The 18,952-nt window shown below is 41.3% G+C and overlaps 1 protein-coding gene and 1 long non-coding RNA gene across 5 annotated transcripts in view; one reads left to right on the top strand and one right to left on the bottom strand.

Moving 5' to 3' along the window:
• The window catches only part of side (motor axon guidance molcule sidestep), an 80,835-nt gene that overhangs the window by 51,072 nt on the left and 10,811 nt on the right, over window positions 1-18,952 (top strand). For 3 of the 4 annotated variants that reach the window (XR_015272606.1, XM_020944191.2, XM_086836927.1), the window contains 6 exons: window positions 533-681; window positions 2,353-2,503; window positions 3,260-3,498; window positions 4,761-4,935; window positions 8,366-8,633; window positions 10,447-10,688. Coding sequence is in view for 3 of the 4 variants with exons in the window: in XM_020944191.2 (XP_020799850.2) it covers window positions 533-681; window positions 2,353-2,503; window positions 3,260-3,498; window positions 4,761-4,935; window positions 8,366-8,633; window positions 10,447-10,688 (1,224 nt within the window). In the remaining variant the exon portion in view is untranslated. Of the gene's footprint in view, window positions 1-532; window positions 682-2,352; window positions 2,504-3,259; window positions 3,499-4,760; window positions 4,936-8,365; window positions 8,634-10,446; window positions 10,689-11,803; window positions 13,033-18,952 lie in introns of those variants that run through there. The other variant, XM_086836928.1, reaches the window with a different exon arrangement.
• Window positions 2,947-3,707, bottom strand: LOC147643044 (uncharacterized). Its single transcript, XR_015272607.1, has 2 exons — window positions 3,614-3,707; window positions 2,947-3,535 (listed from the first exon to the last, which is right to left on the bottom strand). It is a non-coding gene; the product is annotated as an uncharacterized LOC147643044 (long non-coding RNA).

Genomic DNA, 18,952 nt, shown 5'->3' with positions numbered 1-18,952 from the left:
AAATACTTTTCTTGCCGTGTTCAAGTTTATAAACACACTCTCTCCAGCGACAGACTGATTCTCCTTGGGGGCAAGGCAGTGCTTCCGCATATCTGCTCTCATTTTCCAGGCAAGTGAAAGTAAGCACCGACTGACTCGCTTTTCTTCCGATACCTGGCACACAGATTTTCCCGCTAAGCTACACACAGGAGCACAAGAAATAAAAAAAAGAAGGAAGAAAAACCCATCGTTCGTGGAACGGAAACATGTTAATTACTATGCTCAAGGCTATGTAGCTGGCTCGACTTCCCTTTGGATTTATTCCCCTCGTTCTTGCCTCATATTTTTGTGTGTATTTTGGGGCGGGGGCATGGTTTTGCTGGGGGTTTCCCCCAGAGAGGGGTGTGTTTGCTCTCCAAGGGGGCGGTTGAGCAAATTTAAAATGGAAACTTTTTGCTGCCTAACAACTCGATGGCATATATATTTATGAAGCTCCCACTCACGTTCCCATTCCCGCCTGACCCATCTCTATCTTTCCCTCATTTTTTTGCAGTCTCCCCGCGGTGTAAGTCGGGCACGGAGCAGACCTCCATTGGAGCCGTCAGCCTGCACTCGATTCTGGTCAAATGCGAGGTGGATGCCGATCCACCGGACTCGGTGCGTTTTAGCTGGACGTACAACAATACACGTAACGTGTCCCCGGTAAGTAAGAACTCTTAGTAAAAGTTACAGAAAAAACAAGAAAATAGAAGTTTGGATACCCTTGCAGTTAGCCATAGGATCATTGCCACGAATGTACAATAGATCATTACTTAATTTCAAATTGAAAAGATTTCCTGTGTTGACTTTTGTATAGGACACCAGCACATTGGGCTTTAATATTTAAAGTATTCAAGATTTTATGAATTTTTCCCAACTTTCGAAAATGGAGTAACTTTATTTGTCGACTTGTAGAACCCAATGTTTTATTTATTAATATTTTAATTGCAAATCGAAATATACATTTGACTTAAGGCAATTCTTTCCCCTTTGGGTTACAATCACCATTAAGAAAACATTGAATATGTGTGTTTTTTATTCGATATTTTTATATGCTAATTTTTGTGTAATTCCAAGTTTTTCTAAAATCATAACTAAGCCAAAAATGCCTTAATTTCAATTCGGAAATCGTTCCCATATTAGATTTTATAAGGTTAATAAATCTGCATACTCCATTTAAGATTTTAGAAAATTCAAATTTTTGCCAATTTTTGCAATTTTTAATGATGTAACCCCTTATCATTTTTCGCAAAAATCGAAATGATGTCGAAATTTTATTTTTTGCCCAGACATGGCTAGATTGATTCAGCTTTCGATGCTGATTAATAATATATATGATTTGAAGTCGGAAATGATTCCTTTTCTTTTTACAAGCTTCCGACTGAACTAATAATATCCTGGAAGTTGAATAAATCGAAAAAATTGAACTTAAATTTGAACTACTTTACCCTTACTTTTATTGTGCTAAAAATCAAGTGCAAAGCCCAATATTTCGCGTGTGCCATGACTGGGGAAAAGGTACATAGCTTGTCCCGGAATCCAAACCAAACTTATTGTGTCTGTAATTATGCCGGGGAACGTGCTGCAACCGGAGTCGCAATTACGGGAAATGCCAGCCAAGTTCGAAGTCGGTCCGCTATTAGCAGAACTTGTGCTAAATACTCGAGGGTTGTCTGGGATTTTCGTTCGACAATTCAAGGCAGACGGCAGACGAACAATGTCAGCCGAACGAACGAGCCGGGGAGCCCAGCTACGTACGTGACTGAATTAAAATTTAATCAAAATGTATAAATTCGGGAAGCTGGGAGGGGGCCCCGGGGTCTGGGCTTCGGCATACCTACATTCGAGGGAATTTAAAATGCAAACCGTTTAGGTGCAAGGCAAAGGACTGCAGAGCTGGCACAAAAACGAGAGATAAATAGGAAGCAGGAGCAGCAGGAGCTGGACCAGCACTTGGGCATTGAGTGGGCGAAAGTCTGACCAAACGAACCGAAAGACTTGCATATGTGACTCGACGGCTGTGGGACAGCTGTGCACAATAAATAAAGTAATTCATTTACCGCACAAGTTATTTGAAAATCTGCACGAAAATCCGGAGAGCCACCGGGATGACTTATCCCGTCTCCAATCCAGTTTCGATTCCATTTGCCCTGCAATAAAAACTTATTTGCCTTCAAATATTTATGCTCCGTTTGGTCCCTCCTTCTGGCCTGGGGTTTGCTTTGATTTCGATTCGGATTGGAGTCCGTTTCGAACTGCATTTGATCCTGCCTACGTCCGCACAATGTGAGCCTTCCTAATCCTTCGGCTTCTTCTTCTTCTCCTACATTACAGGTGCTCAACTCGAGGATACAATCAAACGGACTGGCCAGCACAGTGACGTACCTGCCGCAGACGGACTCGGAGTTAATAACGCTGGCCTGTTGGGCGAGCAATGCGGTGGGCAGACAGACGACGCCCTGTCTGGTGCACATCCTCCCTGCCAGTAAGTGGATGGTGGAAGGAAGCCGGTCTCGAGTCGAGTCGAGTCGAGGAAGTTGTTGCCACAAGATGCCGGCACTTACCTCCACCTTTGCCGCAATTTAGAGGAGACGCCACCGTTGCTGGCACTGGTGTTGGCCCCAGTCTATCTCTTATGCACACATAAGGATCTACTTACATAATTGGCGACTCTCTGTGTGTGTGTGTGTAGGGGGAAGACGTTATACCTGTACCATTGCCGGTGTCGGTGTCAGTGTCGGTGGCGGCGTGTACTTTGCCAAAATGTTGCCAAATAATCCTTGGGCTGAACTGCCTGCCCGTACTGCAGGACTTGGCTAAATTCGGTTGTTATTAATGCAATCTAGGATAGGCGTGGATATGCACTCGGCGAAAACGTTGTCTTTGTTTGAAAATCACTTGAATTCAGATTACCATCAAGTCTTTCTTGAATTAGAGTAATATTTATTTAAATTGACTTAAAGTTTGTGTTAATGTTTTCCCAAGTATTTTGTCCGCATTTTGTGCAATCCTCCCATCGCTTAAAATCAAAGGCAACTTTATAATTTCCCGGGTGTAGTCCTTACTCCTCATTTTGGCTTCATCGTGGCAACGCCTTCATTTGCGGCAAAAGTGGCGCTTTAAGGCAGCGGGAGAGCTGCTTTTAAATGCAATTACGGACGGGCGGCCGGTGGGCCATTAAGCCCCGGCTTGTCCATGACTGTGACTATGACTAACTGCTATCTGCACGGCTCTTTTCCAGATACTCCGGAGGCGCCAAAGGCCTGCGAACTGCGCAACGACACCGTCCTGGAGGTGGTCTGTGTAGCCGGCAGCGATGGCGGCCTTTCGCAATACTTCATGCTGGAGGTGGTGGGTGGGGATCTGCTCTACTCCCCCGATTCTGGGCAGGCACAGGGACAGGGCCAGGGCCCCAACCGGGGACAGTTCAGCGAGGCCATTGGCCTGGGCGACAACGAGATATCCACGCTCAACGACCAGGTGAGTGCAGCATCAGAAGCAGCAGGAGCAGCAGTCCCTGGAATCGAGTTAACCTAAGTTGATAAGTTCCAGCAAGCAAAACGCAAATTGCTCAATTAAATTAAGATTTACTCACGGCTCGGCACACAGCCGGCAGCTAGAAGCGCCAGATTGAAGCCGTAGCTGAAACTGAAGCTTAAAACTGACGTTGAAAGCTGAAAACGGAAAACGGAAAACTGAGAACTGAAAACTGAAACCGAAACATCACACAGTGTGTGGAGCGGGGAGCAGGGACTTGGCAATAATTCACTTGAAATCCATATGGTCAATTAGTGTGCATGTCCTCTGACTTTTCTGCTTGAATTAGTAATAAATATTTGGAGCAGGCGAATGTAGCGAAGAGGGGTCGCTGCAGGACTTTCTCCAGCCCACTCGAGTGTAAAAGGGACAACATAATTAATGCTTGGGGATCCCGGTCAAATGCTTGCACCCTTTGTCCCCGCCGCACGCTGCTGAGTTATTAAATTATCTCTGTCACTCGTCGTAGATGGGAATATCATATGAAAATTTCATTTCATTTCGTTTGGCTGCGCTCTCAGCCCGAGCGGACTTCTCTACTGATGAAGCGCTTTGCCGGGCGAGTTTATTAGCAAAGTAGCCAAGCGCAAAGCTCATCACGAGGATGGTCATGAAAATGAAAATGAAAATGCTATGATGATGATGATGGCAGGGACTCCTCCTTCTCCTTCTCCGTGTCCCGTGTCCTGGACAGAGAGTATGACCCACGCGTTGGTCCGTTGGTTGGCAGCTTTAAACATTCATGCTAGATAAAGGACACACTCGGACTGGCACTCGCACTCACACACAGGACTCGACTGAGGCTGGAAAAGTGCCGCAAGGACAACATAAATTACTTACGCTTACTTGAGTGGGAATTTGTGCGTAACCAACGAAGCTCACTCGATTGTGTCCCATTACGGCAAACGGATATTCAGTTTAAAATTTCAGACAGTGTCCTGTGCCTGTGTTTCTGTTTCGGTTTCAGTTTCGGCTCCTGGTCCTGTACAGTTGTGCCTCCAAAACAGTTTTCGGGCATGAATAATTATTTATGCGTTGGGTCCGCTCTGGACCGAAAAGTTAAAAATACATGGCATACTTGGCAGCGTATGGCGAGTGAATTATAAATGCGCCTGTCGCATCCCCGACTGTGTCCTTCCCATATTTGTACATACATATGTGTATATTCTATATATTGAAATGTTTTGCTTTGTGTATAATTTCAGGCGACATCTGCACCCATCTTTCGCATGCAGGAGAACAGTCCACAGTTTCGTTTGAATAATTTAGAGCCAGGACGTGAATATCAATTTTTAGTTTACGCCGTCAACGCCAAAGGACGCAGCGAGCCGCCGGTGGTGATTGAGAATGTACGCGTGGCCGCCCAACTGGGACCATATGGTGAGTGTAACCCCCCCTCAAAAAAAAAGAATCCTAAGATACTTGATAGCCGACAACCGGAAACAAAAACTGAAACTGGAAGAAAAACCAAATGGGAGCCCGGTCGGCCGGCCTTTCTTGCTAATCACATAAACAGCGCAAGTTATGGCCTTTCCGGTTGCTAGTTGTGGGTCACTTCTCTTGCCGGGCCAATAAAGTACCCCGATCCTGAGCCAGGCTCTCTCTGGGTCCTGCGACTGAAACTGAAACTGGAACTGAAACTCGGAACAGCTGAGGACGGAACTGTCTAATTCAACGCTTGACTGCATTTTCAAATCAACGCAAGTTCGGGCAAATCGTCTTCAATCAGCCGCCGCGAAAAGTTCGCACATGGCGTCACACTCACACAGAGGGAAAAGGCAGAAATAAGGTTTCTCTGGCAAGTGGCATCCGACTAGGAAATACCCTAGAGTTTCTTTACTACAAGATGGAGGTATTTCTTTATCATTAAGACAGAGTACACCCCTCCAAATGATGAGTATTGAAATCCCATAGCCAACCTGAAGTCTCCTGGAGGAATGCCTCCTAACTGCCTCCAGTCAGAGTCAGTGGATGCCCGGGGCCTTTGCCCTTGAGGACGGGACGCCCTTTTCTAATCCAGTGACTGAGTTATGCAGTGAAGCGGAAAGCATTTCAGCATTTTCCATCAATTCTTTGAGTGGGGCACACGCATATTACGTATACGCAGGGGCGTGCCGCAACAGCCTCTTCATTTTGCTCAAGCCTAACGACATAATGCGACTGCCAGTGTCGATGTGTGTGTGTGTGTGTGAGTGTGTGTGTGAGCACATGTGAAGTGTGCGTGAGTGTGTATGCCAATGTGTGTTTGTGTGTGAGAGCGTAAGCGGAATTGCTTCAATTTTCGTTTTGCTTAACGGCCACCGTAGACACTTTTCTTTTATTGTTCCTTTTCCATTTGCTGGCGCTCTCTGTCTCTCTTTCTTTTTCGCTGCTGTTATCCTGCTCGCTCACAACTACGACAACAATGTTGTCATTATTTTCATGCTGATTTTTATTTTTATCTGCATTTCCATTACCATTTCCACTTCCACTTACCGCCAGAGTCCCGTGCAAAATACTCGGCCATTTTCATTTCGGTTTCGGTTTTCTTTTCCTTTCTTTTTTTTATGTTTCTTTTTTTTTTTTGTTGTGACCCGCCCGCCAGTCATAAATCACTCATATTGCCCGATTTAATGGCGCTAATTGCATTTGATACGCAAATGTTCGATTAGGCGCACTCACTAGATTTTGCGGCGCAGTCAATTTCCCAACGAAACTTATTTACATGAAACAAAACAGCTGCCGCTCCCCGGCGTCTCCCAGTCACTTATGTATGTTAATGGGCCTTCGTCCGCAGATTCGGCTTTTGTCCGGGCTCGTAAATTCGGCCTCTGTGATTACACACAGCGGAGGACTATGTGGACTCCGGCGTAGAGTAGGGTGCTTGCTGGGAAGCCCTTCTAATTTATGCGGAATTTTAACAGCTGCCTTTTGCCTAGCCCACGCAGATTTTTGCGTTTTTCCCCGTTGTTTTGGTTTTGGCATATGTGGGGCCATAAATTCGAGGGAAGGCGGTTGCCACCTAACCAGATTCTATGGGAATAAATAAAATTGGGGGCCAAATCAGCTGACGCTGATTTAAATCAGTTTACGCAGAACTCATCAACAGAATTTATTACACTTGGCCCGCCCGCGGTGAGCGCAGGGGAAATCGTGAAAAATACCCAGCAAAGTGGGCACTTGAGCTGAGAAAAAAGCATCAAAGAGGGAGCCAAGCCGGCGAATAAATAAGTAAATGCCCGACCAAACAATGGTGGCGAAGGTAAACCAAGAAACGGAGGAGGACAAGGAGACGGAGACAAAGACTGAGATGAAGCTGGGAAACTGATTAAAAAACAGGCAGGGCTGATGATGGAGATGCCGTGAACCTTGGCATCAGAAGCCGATCCAGTCCAAAGGCCGGGCAATAAAGGCAGGCAGCAACAAAAATTAAATTGAGCCGCAGGTGTAGGCAATTTCCACTCAAACGCTCACTTCAAAAGCGGGAGGCCGAGAGGCCGTGGCCGTGGCGAAGAAGGTCCTGCTTTTGCTTCTGCTCCTCGGCACTTGGCAATGTTTCAATTCCGGGACCGTTGCTTTGACGGCCCGCAAATGGAGCGGAAATGCTCCTGCCGCCCTGCCAACGAAAAGGGGAGGCTGGCTTTAACGAATGTCTGGCATAAATCTTGCCCGGGGATCATCTTACAATCAGTTCAGCCGGAGCTGCAGAGATGGAGCTGGTGCTCGGGGCTACAGCTCACACATTATGCTGCAATTTCCGCTGGCTGGAAATCTAATAAATATAAACAATGCCCCTCACATGTTGCTCATAATTGCCGGGGCTTTGCGGCAAGTGCCATCAGGCCTAATCGCTGGTATTAAGTGGTCAAAGGTGTGGGGGCCTGCCTCCTGATTCCTGCCCTTTGATATTCATAATTCCTATTCTCTAGCAGCGACTATTTATCATGCCCGTAGATCTCCCATTACCAAGAACCATCATCCATTTCGGCTAATTTCAATTTTGAACCCTATTTCATCCTGACGGCTGAAGGGGAGGGGATTCGCCCGATAAACAAAAACACAATAAGCAAACAGTCAAAGGCAATCAGTTGGGCAAAAGAACACGGCACAGCCAAGCAAATAAATAAATAAATAAATAAACGACGGGCGGACGAGCGAGTGAGTGAGGTGGGACAAACAGAAATCAGCAGAAGCAGCAGCATCAAACTAATTCCGAGCAAATAACAAATCATTGCGAGGCCCCTGGAAACTATCTCAAGTTCCACCTACGACCCAGGATAATGCACAGGAAAAAAAATAAGGATAATAAGTAATATAAATACAATAAACTTACGTTGGGAATATAAACTTGAAAATGAATTATAGGATCTATCATATAGACAAAATCAGAGTTAAAAAAAACTCATAACTCAGCCAAAAAGGCATTAATTTTAATTCGGAAACCTTTTCTATGCTAGTTTTTGTTAGGTTAATAAATCTGCATACTCCATTTAAGATTTTAGAAGATTCAATTTTTTGCCAATTTTTGCAATTTTTAATGATAACCCCTTATGATTTTTCTCAAAAATCGAAAAAATGTCGAAATTTTATTTTTTGCCCAGACATGGCTGGATTGATTCAACTTTCGATGCTGATCAAGAATATATATGATTTATGGGGTCGGAAATGATTCCTTCATTTGATTTTAAGCATCTGACTAATAGTATAATACCCTCCATCTCTATATTATCATTCATGTTCAGATTAAACATCCTTGAGGTCTTTTCAATTAAGTTTTTGTATTATTTTCCCCTGTGTATTAATAGTGTTCTGTTTCCTCCTTCCTTTACAGATGAATCCATTCTATCCGAGGACCCAACGCCCGCAGAAACGACGCACCATGGCGGCGGTGGTGCGGTCGGAAGCGGCAGCTCCAGCGGATTGGGCACCGGCGCCAGCACGGGCAGTGGACCGGAGAAACAGTCCACGCTGCTAATACTCGCCGCCGTCGTGGTGATAGGCGCCGTTGTGGTGACGTCAATTATCGTGGCCGGCATCGTCGTGGTCTGCCGGCATCGTCCGCGGCCACCTGAGCCGCAGGAGGTGCGCAAGAGCATGCGGTGAGTAAGGGATCTGGTCTTTTGTTTCCATCCAGGCTGGCGGCTGCTGGGGAAAAACTAATAATGAAATTGTTTGCTCCCGGCATGTGTGTGGCTGTGTGTGCAGAAATAATTACGAAATTATTTATGTGGGGCACGTGACTGACAGCCAAAGCGGAAGAATCGCAGAAGATGCCGCGTGGGCGAGTGGGCAAGTGGAAAGCGTAGCATACTTTCCTGCGCATTCCTCGCTTATGCTTATTACGCAGAAAGTAATTAAATGACGGTCGCTCAATCAATTGAGCCTGCTTTAAACTCACCTCACCGCCGACGAAAGGTCGACAGGTCGACAGGTTGAGAGGTTGAGAGGTCGAGAGGCCAAATGGCCGCTTGGCCAATCCGACGACCTGGTTAGTGGCGGGTTCATTAAAGCAATTGTCTAAACAGTTTTGGGGCCGCCAATCGATTAGAACCGTGCACGCACCTGGCCAGTAAATTATGCTTAGTCTGTAATTAAATTAATTAAACCTGCACCTGACGACGACGACCCAGGTCGGGTACCAAAAAAAGAATCGCTATAAACGAGCACCGGAAGCGAGGCGGCAGCCGCACAAGTGAGAGTTTCCATTTAAGATAGGAAATCAGCGCTGTATCCACGAAAGGGTCGCGCCCTCCCCTCTCTGTGGGCGGGTAATTAAGCAGCTGCTTAGCCCCCATACCCGCCCCCAGCCTGCTAATGAAAGATAAACACAGTGTCCCATCCCCGTCCCCGTCCTCATCTTCGTCGTCGTCGTCCTTTGTGTCCATGTGGACGGGTCTCTCGACCTGCACCTCTGAACTGGCCTGGGATGGCTCTCTCTTTGATTCGACAAGCGGCACTGGCACTGGCACTGGCTCTGTCGCTGATTGCTCAATAATGAATTCGGGCGACCACTTCAAAGGGGAATCCAACGAAATATTAATTATAGTTGCCGAAAATAGTCGCGGGCACATCAAAGCGAGAACGCATGCGGGTCATTAAATGGTCATCCCGACTGTCAAACGCTCTTCATGTTCGCCCTGCCGTGCCATGTCCGTGCATAAATAAAATTTCATCATCATCATCGGCGCACCTGTGTGGCATGCCGCCATTCCATTCCATTCCATTCGATGGTATCACCCCGTTTTCGGTTCCGTGGCATGTGCGGCTATGCATAAATTTTAATGATTTGCCTTTTGCGGCAAAGTATTAGTGCAAATATTTGATGCCGCCGATAAGAGACAGCGATAGAGTGCGGCGTAATTAGCGTTCCCCGCGGCAGTTGGTTTATATTTAATTTACAATGGACCATCGAGCAGGCTGATTAAAAGTTCTCGAGGGTTCTCCAGAGAAATGGTTATATTTTTGCCGATATATGATATATATGTATTTATCATTCAAATGGTGAAGTCGATATACGCACAGCTCTTGCTATCGGTGTATGAATATTACGCATCCGCCCCTTGGCTCCCCCCAGCAAGAGAATGAATTTATTTCATTTATTTCGCCAACGTTTCTGCCCCAAAAGCAGCCGGAAAAGTTGCTAGGCATCCCCAGGTGGCAACTGCAGGTTTTGAATGCTGCTGTTTATATTGAAATTTCGAGTCGCCTGAGAGCAGGCACACCGGCTTAGTTTGTCCACTTTGCTAAGCTGTTTCTTTTTTTGATATACATACACACCGCCAAAACAAGTTGCCAGGAAAAAGTGGTGCTCGCCTTGGGAACTATTAGCAAGTTGTGTGAAGCAGGCAGGCAGGCAAACTGAACTTTTAATAGATTTTGACGACCATTTTTCAATTTGTTTATTTTTCGCAGGCCGGCGCGCAACGATGTGCCCAGCATGTACATCGAGGAGGATGAGCTGAACGAGCTGGAGGAGGGCGGCGGACGAGCGGCGGAGATTAGGGCGCGAGTGGCCCCGCCCACGGCACACCTGTGCGGAGGTGGTGTCGGTGTACCCGGCGTTGGATCCAGTGGCGGAGCCATTGTGGGCGTGGCCGGGCCCCATCACTACATCTCCGAGAGCTTCATCCAGTATGCGCAGCCCAGTCTAAATGGTACTATTCCAAAATCTATACGCAACCGACTGTAGCCGTAGAAGTATCTGTATCTGTAGCTGTACTCGTAGACGTAGTCAAGTAGCCATTAATTTATCTATCCATCCGCCACTCTGCGTGTGCATCCCCAATCGGTTCGCTCGCTCAAGGACCTTTCAGTTTGCGACTCGATTGCCACTTGATATTAATTTGTAGTTGTAGCTTAAGTTTTAGTTGATTGATTTGCCCAATTGAATTTATTGCTGTATGTTTATGTAAATAGTCCACCTGCACAGCTCACCCGAACACGTTGCCTCGTAGCCATTATGTAGATTGGTTTAACATCTTGTTTAGTCACAATGCAATAATGAATAAATTGTCGGAGCCACAAGCACTTATATTTTTCAACCGACAGCTGACCGAATGTTTTGTGTTTTTGTGCGAAACGAATGTTTAGTTATGTTTTGTTTTGTTGAGTACCCGTGAGCATGTGAGTAGAGCGCTTGTGGGGTGCCATTTAAGGTGCGAGGACTTTGGCATTAAACAATTTGGTTGGCTTGAGTCCGTGCTAATGATGCGGTTGCATATCAAATTGCCTGCCAACCAATGAGAGTGGGTGAGCACGTGTAAATGAAAAACTAATTGCCCCTCATTTGGCATTCACAAAAGTAGCTTATGACATGTCGAGTACACTCTCTACCAATTAGCGCTGATCAAAGTATTTAATTTTGTTGCATTCGATTTGAATTTGAATTTCAATTTGATTTCAATTTGAATGAGTTGAAGCGATTAGTTGGAGTATCCGGAAGGATATATCCCCACTAGCCGGGCACCCGAAGTAATGAGTAACCAGTAACTAGCTCCACTTTAACCCTAGCCATAACATAGTTCTCTGCCTCTCCCCCCTCACAAATCTTCTCTCTGTCTCTCTGCCTTCGACTTTCTCTGTAGGTAGCGAAACACTCTCCACTCGCCTTCCAACTGTCTTAATCCTCGACTTGCAGTTGTAAATACCTTTGCCCAGTACTTAAAGCCATGTATAGTAGTGTGCCCCCTGCCCCCCTCACACGTAAACGAGTTCATCCTGAGAGTCGCCGTCCTCCTAACCGTAACGTTCCCGTTATCCATCCAACCAGGCGATGTGCTGATGCCCCTGCTCGCAACGTCGTCCGGCCAGCCTCGCAGCGTGTCCGTAGTCCTGGCCACAGCTGCTCCACTTGCTGGGAACCCCTGTTCTGGGAGCCGAAACACAGCCTGGCCGCCCAAATGTATGCAAAGTAAATTTTATGTAACTAAATCTGTGCAGCAGGTCGAAGCAAGCATACAGTACCAGTACGAGTACGAGTACCAGTACCAGAAACAGAAACAGAAACAGCACGAAACACAGATACTCAAACAGAAACAGGAACAGAAACAGGACCAACTGCAGTTGCAACTGGAGCTGCAGACCCGGCCACAGATGGCCAGTCATGTTTGAGTGCCAAGTCCCTGTCGAAATTGGCATGATGCAGAGACTGAGGTGGAGGCTGAGGAGGAGGGATTGAATACTTTTAATATGCCCTGCATACCGAGGACCCCGGCTCCGTTCTTGCTCCATTTCACATTTTAATTTGTCGTCCATTTGACATCCCAATTTACTTAGCTTGTGTTGCGTTGTAGCTGCCACATCTCTTGCATTCACATGTCTGTCATCAGATTTCCTTTTTTCACTTTGTGCATCTGTAATTATTCGGCAATGGCTTTGTGGCCATGCCAATGCCAATGCCAATGCCAGTGAATTGGCCAAAAGCTTCCATTCGTTCATTTGCCACGATTCAGCAAGTACAGTCGACCTCTCAAAAGTCATCCGGATGAGGGATTCGTCTGAATGAATCACAGAAATTAAATAAAAACTAATTGAAGCTTACGAGTTTTTCGTCTCCCATTTCGGCTGGCCAATCACTGTCAAATAGATGCCGGAGTTTAGGCAAATATTGTTTTTAAAACGGATAACTGCACTACACACACCATGGCCATGGATGAGCGTGTTTGCATAGCCATTGTTTTTGTTGACATTGCTGTTTATTTCTCTGCCATTCTTCCCGCTTAGCACCCCTTTGTGAGTTGCTCGGAGTGCCAAGTCCTGGCGATGTTTTGTATAAATTTCAAAGAGCAGCAGCAGTAGGAGACGCCCTGGCAAACAAACACATGTACTCGGCACAAACATGCCTCAGACAGCAACAAATTTGCAAAAATATTCCCAGCTTTAACCTCTCCGTTCCCATCTGCTCGCTCTGTTTGCTGTGCGAGCTCATGCAGACTTTGTTTTAACTTTGAATTGCATAAATTTTAATTATTTCGAAAGCACTAAATTAAAACACAAAAATAAGCACAAAGGCACACACACACACACAAATAGAGAGTGCGGGAAAGAGAGACATCAGCCGAGCAGAGCATGACGTGCCGTCATGCTGGCAAATGCAAATATTATTTAATGGGCAGATGTGTCGTATACGTGATATTATTGCTAACACAACATGTCCCGCCCGCTCCCTCCTTCCCTGCCCTGCCCTCCTCTGCTGCCTTGGTTCCGTTGCGTGGGCTCAAATGTCACAAATTAGCTAAATTTGATTTTGTCAGCGATTTAATTTTATATTTTCATTACTCTCAGCCTGTTGTCCCTTCTCTCGGATATATGTTTTTCCTGTTTTTTCTATACCCTTTGCAGGGTATTGTAATTTTAGTTAGAAGCTTATAACTTAGTGAAGGAGTCATTTCCGACCCCATAAACCATATATATTCTTGATCAGCATGAAGAGCTGAATCAATCTAGCCATGTCTGGGCAAAAAATAAAATTTCGACATCATTTCGATTTTTGCGAAAAATCATAAGGGGTTACATCATTAAAAATTGCGAAAATTGGCAAAAAATCGGTTTTTTGTAAATATTAGGTGAAGGATTCATTTCCGACCCCATAAATTATATATATTCTTGATCAGCATCGAAAGCTGAATCAATCTAGTCATGTCTGGGCAAAAAATAAAATTTTGACATCATTTCGATTTTTGCGAAAAATCATAAGGGGTTACATCATTAAAAATTGCGAAAATTGGCAAAAAATTGAATCTTCTAAAATCTTAAATGGAGTATGCAGATTTATTAACCTAACAAAAACTAGCATAGAAATGCTTTCCGAATTAAAATTAATGATTTTTTGTCTTAGTTATGAGTTTTTTAAACTATGATTTTTTGACAAAAATTGTCTGTTTTTATACCCCTTTGCAGGATTTTATTATTTAAGACAGAAGCTTATATTTGCACCAACAAACGCAGTATGCAGATTTGTTAGTGCTTTAAAAACTCGCACAGAAAAGCTTTCCAAGTTAAAATATATGCAATTTCGGCCTATTTATGATGTCCGAAAATTTTCGATTTGGTATAAAAATTGTCTGTTTTTTATACCTTTTTGAAGAATATAATTTAAGTCCGAAGCATGAAACGTAATGAAGGAGTCATTTCAGACCCCATAAACCGTATATATTCTTGATCAGCATGAAGAGCTGAATCAATCTAGCCATGTTTGGGCAAAAAATAAATTTTTGCCATCATTTCGATTTTTGCGAAAAATCATAAGGGGTTACATCATTAAAAATTGCAAAAATTGGCCAAAAATCGGTTTTTTGTAAATATTAGGTGAAGGATTCATTTCCGACCCCATAAATTATATATATTCTTGATCAGCATCGAAAGCTGAATCAATCTAGTCATGTCTGGGCAAAAAATAAAATTTTGACATCATTTCGATTTTTGCGAAAAATCATAAGGGGTTACATCATTAAAAATTGCAAAAATTGGCCAAAAATCGGTTTTTTGTAAATATTAGGTGAAGGATTCATTTCCGACCCCATAAATTATATATATTCTTGATCATCATCGAAAGCTGAATCAATCTAGCCATGTCTGGACAAAAAATAAAATTTCGACTTCATTTCGATTTTTGCGAAAATTGCGAAAATTGGCCAAAAATTGAATCTTCTAAAATCTTAAATGGAGTATGCAGATTTATTAACCTAACAAAAACTAGCATAGAAAAGCTTTCCGAATTAAAATTAATGATTTTTTGGCTTAGTTATGAGTTTTTTAAACTATGATTTTTTGACAAAAATTGTCTGTTTTTATACCCCTTTGCAGGATTTTATTATTTAAGACAGAAGCTTATATTTGCACCAACAAACGCAGTATGCAGATTTGTTAGTGCTTTAAAAACTCGCACAGAAAAGCTTTCCAAGTTAAAATATATGCAATTTCGGCCTATTTATGATGTCCGAAAAACTTAGATTTGGTATAAAAATTGTCTGTTTTTTATACCTTTTTGAAGAATATAATTTAAGTCCGAAACATGAAACGTAATGAAGGAGTCATATCCGACCCCATAAACCATATATATTCTTGATCAGCATGAAGAGCTGAATCAATCTAGCCATGTCTGGGCAAAAAATAAAATTTCGACATCATTTCGATTTTTGCGAAAAATCATAAGGGGTTACATCATTAAAAATTGCGAAAATTGGCCAAAAATTGAATCTTCTAAAATCTTAAATGGAGTATGCAGATTTATTGACCTAACAAAACCTAGCATAGAAATGCTTTCCGAATTAAAATTAATGATTTTTTGGCTTAGTTATGAGTTTTTTAAACTATAATTTTTTGACAAAAATTGTCTGTTTTTATACCCCTTTGCAGGATTTTATTATTTAAGTCAGAAGCTTATATTTGCACCAACAAACGCAGTATGCAGATTTGTTAGTGCTTTAAAAACTCGCACAGAAAAGCTTTCCAAGTTAAAATATATGCAATTTCGGCCTATTTATGATGTCCGAAAATTTTCGATTTGGTATAAAAATTGTCTGTTTTTTATACCTTTTTGAAGAATATAATTTAAGTCCGAAGCATGAAACGTAATGAAGGAGTCATTTCCGACCCCATAAATTATATATATTCTTGATCAGCATCGAAAGCTGAATCAATCTAGTCATGTCTGGGCAAAAAATAAAATTTTGACATCATTTCGATTTTTGCGAAAAATCATAAGGGGTTACATCATTAAAAATTGCAAAAATTGGCCAAAAATTGAATCTTCTAAAATCTTTAATGGAGTATGCAGATTTATTGACCTAACAAAAACTAGCATTGAAAAGCTTTCCGAATTAAAATTAATGATTTTTTGGCTTAGTTATGAGTTTTTTAAACTATAATTTTTTGACAAAAATTGTCTGTTTTTATACCCCTTTGCAGGATTTTATTATTTAAGTCGGAAGCTTATATTTGCACCAACAAACGCAGTATGCAGATTTGTTAGTGCTTTAAAAACTCGCACAGAAAAGCTTTCCAAGTTAAAATATATGCAATTTCGGCCTATTTATGATGTCCGAAAAATTTAGATTTGGTATAAAAATTGTCTGTTTTTTATACCTTTTTGAAGAATATAATTTAAGTCCGAAGCATGAAACGTAATGAAGGAGTCATTTCCGACCCCATAAATTATATATATTCTTGATCAGCATCGAAAGCTGAATCAATCTAGTCATGTCTGGGCAAAAAATAAAATTTTGACATCATTTCGATTTTTGCGAAAAATCATAAGGGGTTACATCATTAAAAATTGCAAAAATTGGCCAAAAATTGAATCTTCTAAAATCTTTAATGGAGTATGCAGATTTATTGACCTAACAAAAAGTAGCATAGAAAAGCTTTCCGAATTAAAATTAATGATTTTTTGGCTTAGTTATGAGTTTTTTAAACTATGATTTTTTGACAAAAATTGTCTGTTTTTATACCCCTTTGCAGGATTTTATTATTTAAGACGGAAGCTTATATTTGCACCAACAAACGCAGTATGCAGATTTGTTAGTGCTTTAAAAACTCGCACAGAAAAGCTTTCCAATTTAAAATATATGCAATTTCGGCCTATTTATGATGTCCGAAAAACTTAGATTTGGTATAAAAATTGTCTGTTTTTTATACCTTTTTGAAGAATATAATTTAAGTCCGAAACATGAAACGTAATGAAGGAGTCATTTCCGACCCCATAAACCATATATATTCTTGATCAGCATGAAGAGCTGAATCAATCTAGCCATGTCTGGGCAAAAAATAAAATTTTGACATCATTTCGATTTTTGCGAAAAATCATAAGGGGTTACATCATTAAAAATTGCGAAAATTGGCCAAAAATCGAATCTTCTAAAATCTTAAATGGAGTATGCAGATTTATTAACCTAACAAAAACTAGCATAGAAAAGCTTTCCGAATTAAAATTAATGATTTTTTGGCTTAGTTATGAGTTTTTTAAACTATGATTTTTTGACAAAAATTGTCTGTTTTTATACCCCTTTGCAGGATTTTATTATTTAAGTCAGAAGCTTATATTTGCATCAACAAACGCAGTATACAGATTTGTTAGTGCTTTAAAAACTCGCACAGAAAAGCTTTCCGAGTTAAAATATATGCAATTTCGGCCTATTTATGATGTCCGAAAAATTTAGATTTGGTCTAAAAATTGTCTGTTTTTTATACCTTTTTGAAGAATATAATTTAAGTCCGAAGCATGAAACGTAATGAAGGAGTCATTTCCGACCCCATAAATTATATATATTCTTGATCAGCATCGAAAGCTGAATCAATCTAGTCATGTCTGGGCAAAAAATAAAATTTTGACATCATTTCGATTTTTGCGAAAAATCATAAGGGGTTACATCATTAAAAATTGCGAAAATTGGCCAAAAATTGAATCTTCTAAAATCTTAAATGGAGTATGCAGATTTATTAACCTAACAAAAACTAGCATAGAAAAGCTTTCCGAATTAAAATTAATGATTTTTTGGCTTAGTTATGAGTTTTTTAAACTATGATTTTTTGACAAAAATTGTCTGTTTTTATACCCCTTTGCAGGATTTTATTATTTAAGTCAGAAGCTTATATTTGCACCAACAAACGCAGTATGCAGATTTGTTAGTGCTTTAAAAACTCGCACAGAAAAGCTTTCCAATTTAAAATATATGCAATTTCGGCCTATTTATGATGTCCGAAAAATTTAGATTTGGTATAAAAATTGTCTGTTTTTTATACCTTTTTGAAGAATATAATTTAAGTCCGAAGCATGAAACGTAATGAAGGAGTCATTTCCGACCCCATAAACCATATATATTCTTGATCAGCATGAAGAGCTGAATCAATCTAGCCATGTCTGGGCAAAAAATAAAATTTCGACATCATTTCGATTTTTGCGAAAAATCATAAGGGGTTACATCATTAAAAATTGCGAAAATTGGCCAAAAATTGAATCTTCTAAAATCTTAAATGGAGTATGCAGATTTATTAACCTAACAAAAACTAGCATTGAAAAGCTTTCCGAATTAAAATTAATGATTTTTTGGCTTAGTTATGAGTTTTTTAAACTATGATTTTTTGACAAAAATTGTCTGTTTTTATACCCCTTTGCAGGATTTTATTATTTAAGTCAGAAGCTTATATTTGCACCAACAAACGCAGTATGCATATTTGTTAGCGCTTTAAAAACTCGCACAGAAAAGCATTCCGAGTTAAAATATATGCAATTTCGGCCTATTTATGATGTCCGAAAAACTTAGATTTGGTATAAAAATTGTATGTTTTTTATACCTTTTTGAAGAATATAATTTAAGTCCGAAACATGAAACGTAATGAAGGAGTCATTTCCGACCCCATAAACCATATATATTCTTGATCAGCATGAAGAGCTGAATCAATCTAGCCATGTCTGGGCAAAAAATAAAATTTCGACATCATTTCGATTTTTGCGAAAAATCATAAGGGGTTACATCATTAAAAATTGCGAAAATTGGCCAAAAATTGAATCTTCTAAAATCTTAAATGGAGTATGCAGATTTATTAACCTAACAAAAACTAGCATTGAAAAGCTTTCCGAATTAAAATTAATGATTTTTTGGCTTAGTTATGAGTTTTTTAAACTATGATTTTTTGACAAAAATTGTCTGTTTTTATACCCCTTTGCAGGATTTTATTATTTAAGTCAGAAGCTTATATTTGCACCAACAAACGCAGTATGCAGATTTGTTAGTGCTTTAAAAACTCGCACAGAAAAGCTTTCCGAGTTAAAATATATGCAATTTCGGCCTATTTATGACGTCCGAAAAACTTAGATTTGGTATAAAAATTCTCTGTTTTTTATACATTTTTGAAGAATATAATTTAAGTCCGAAACATGAAACGTAATGAAGGAGTCATTTCCGACCCCATAAACCAT

This window comes from Drosophila serrata, unplaced genomic scaffold (assembly GCF_035046125.1).
Source record: "Drosophila serrata isolate PLE 108 unplaced genomic scaffold, ASM3504612v1 contig_295, whole genome shotgun sequence".
NCBI lineage: Eukaryota > Metazoa > Arthropoda > Insecta > Diptera > Drosophilidae > Drosophila > Drosophila serrata.
This window is presented reverse-complemented; position numbering and strand designations above follow the sequence as displayed.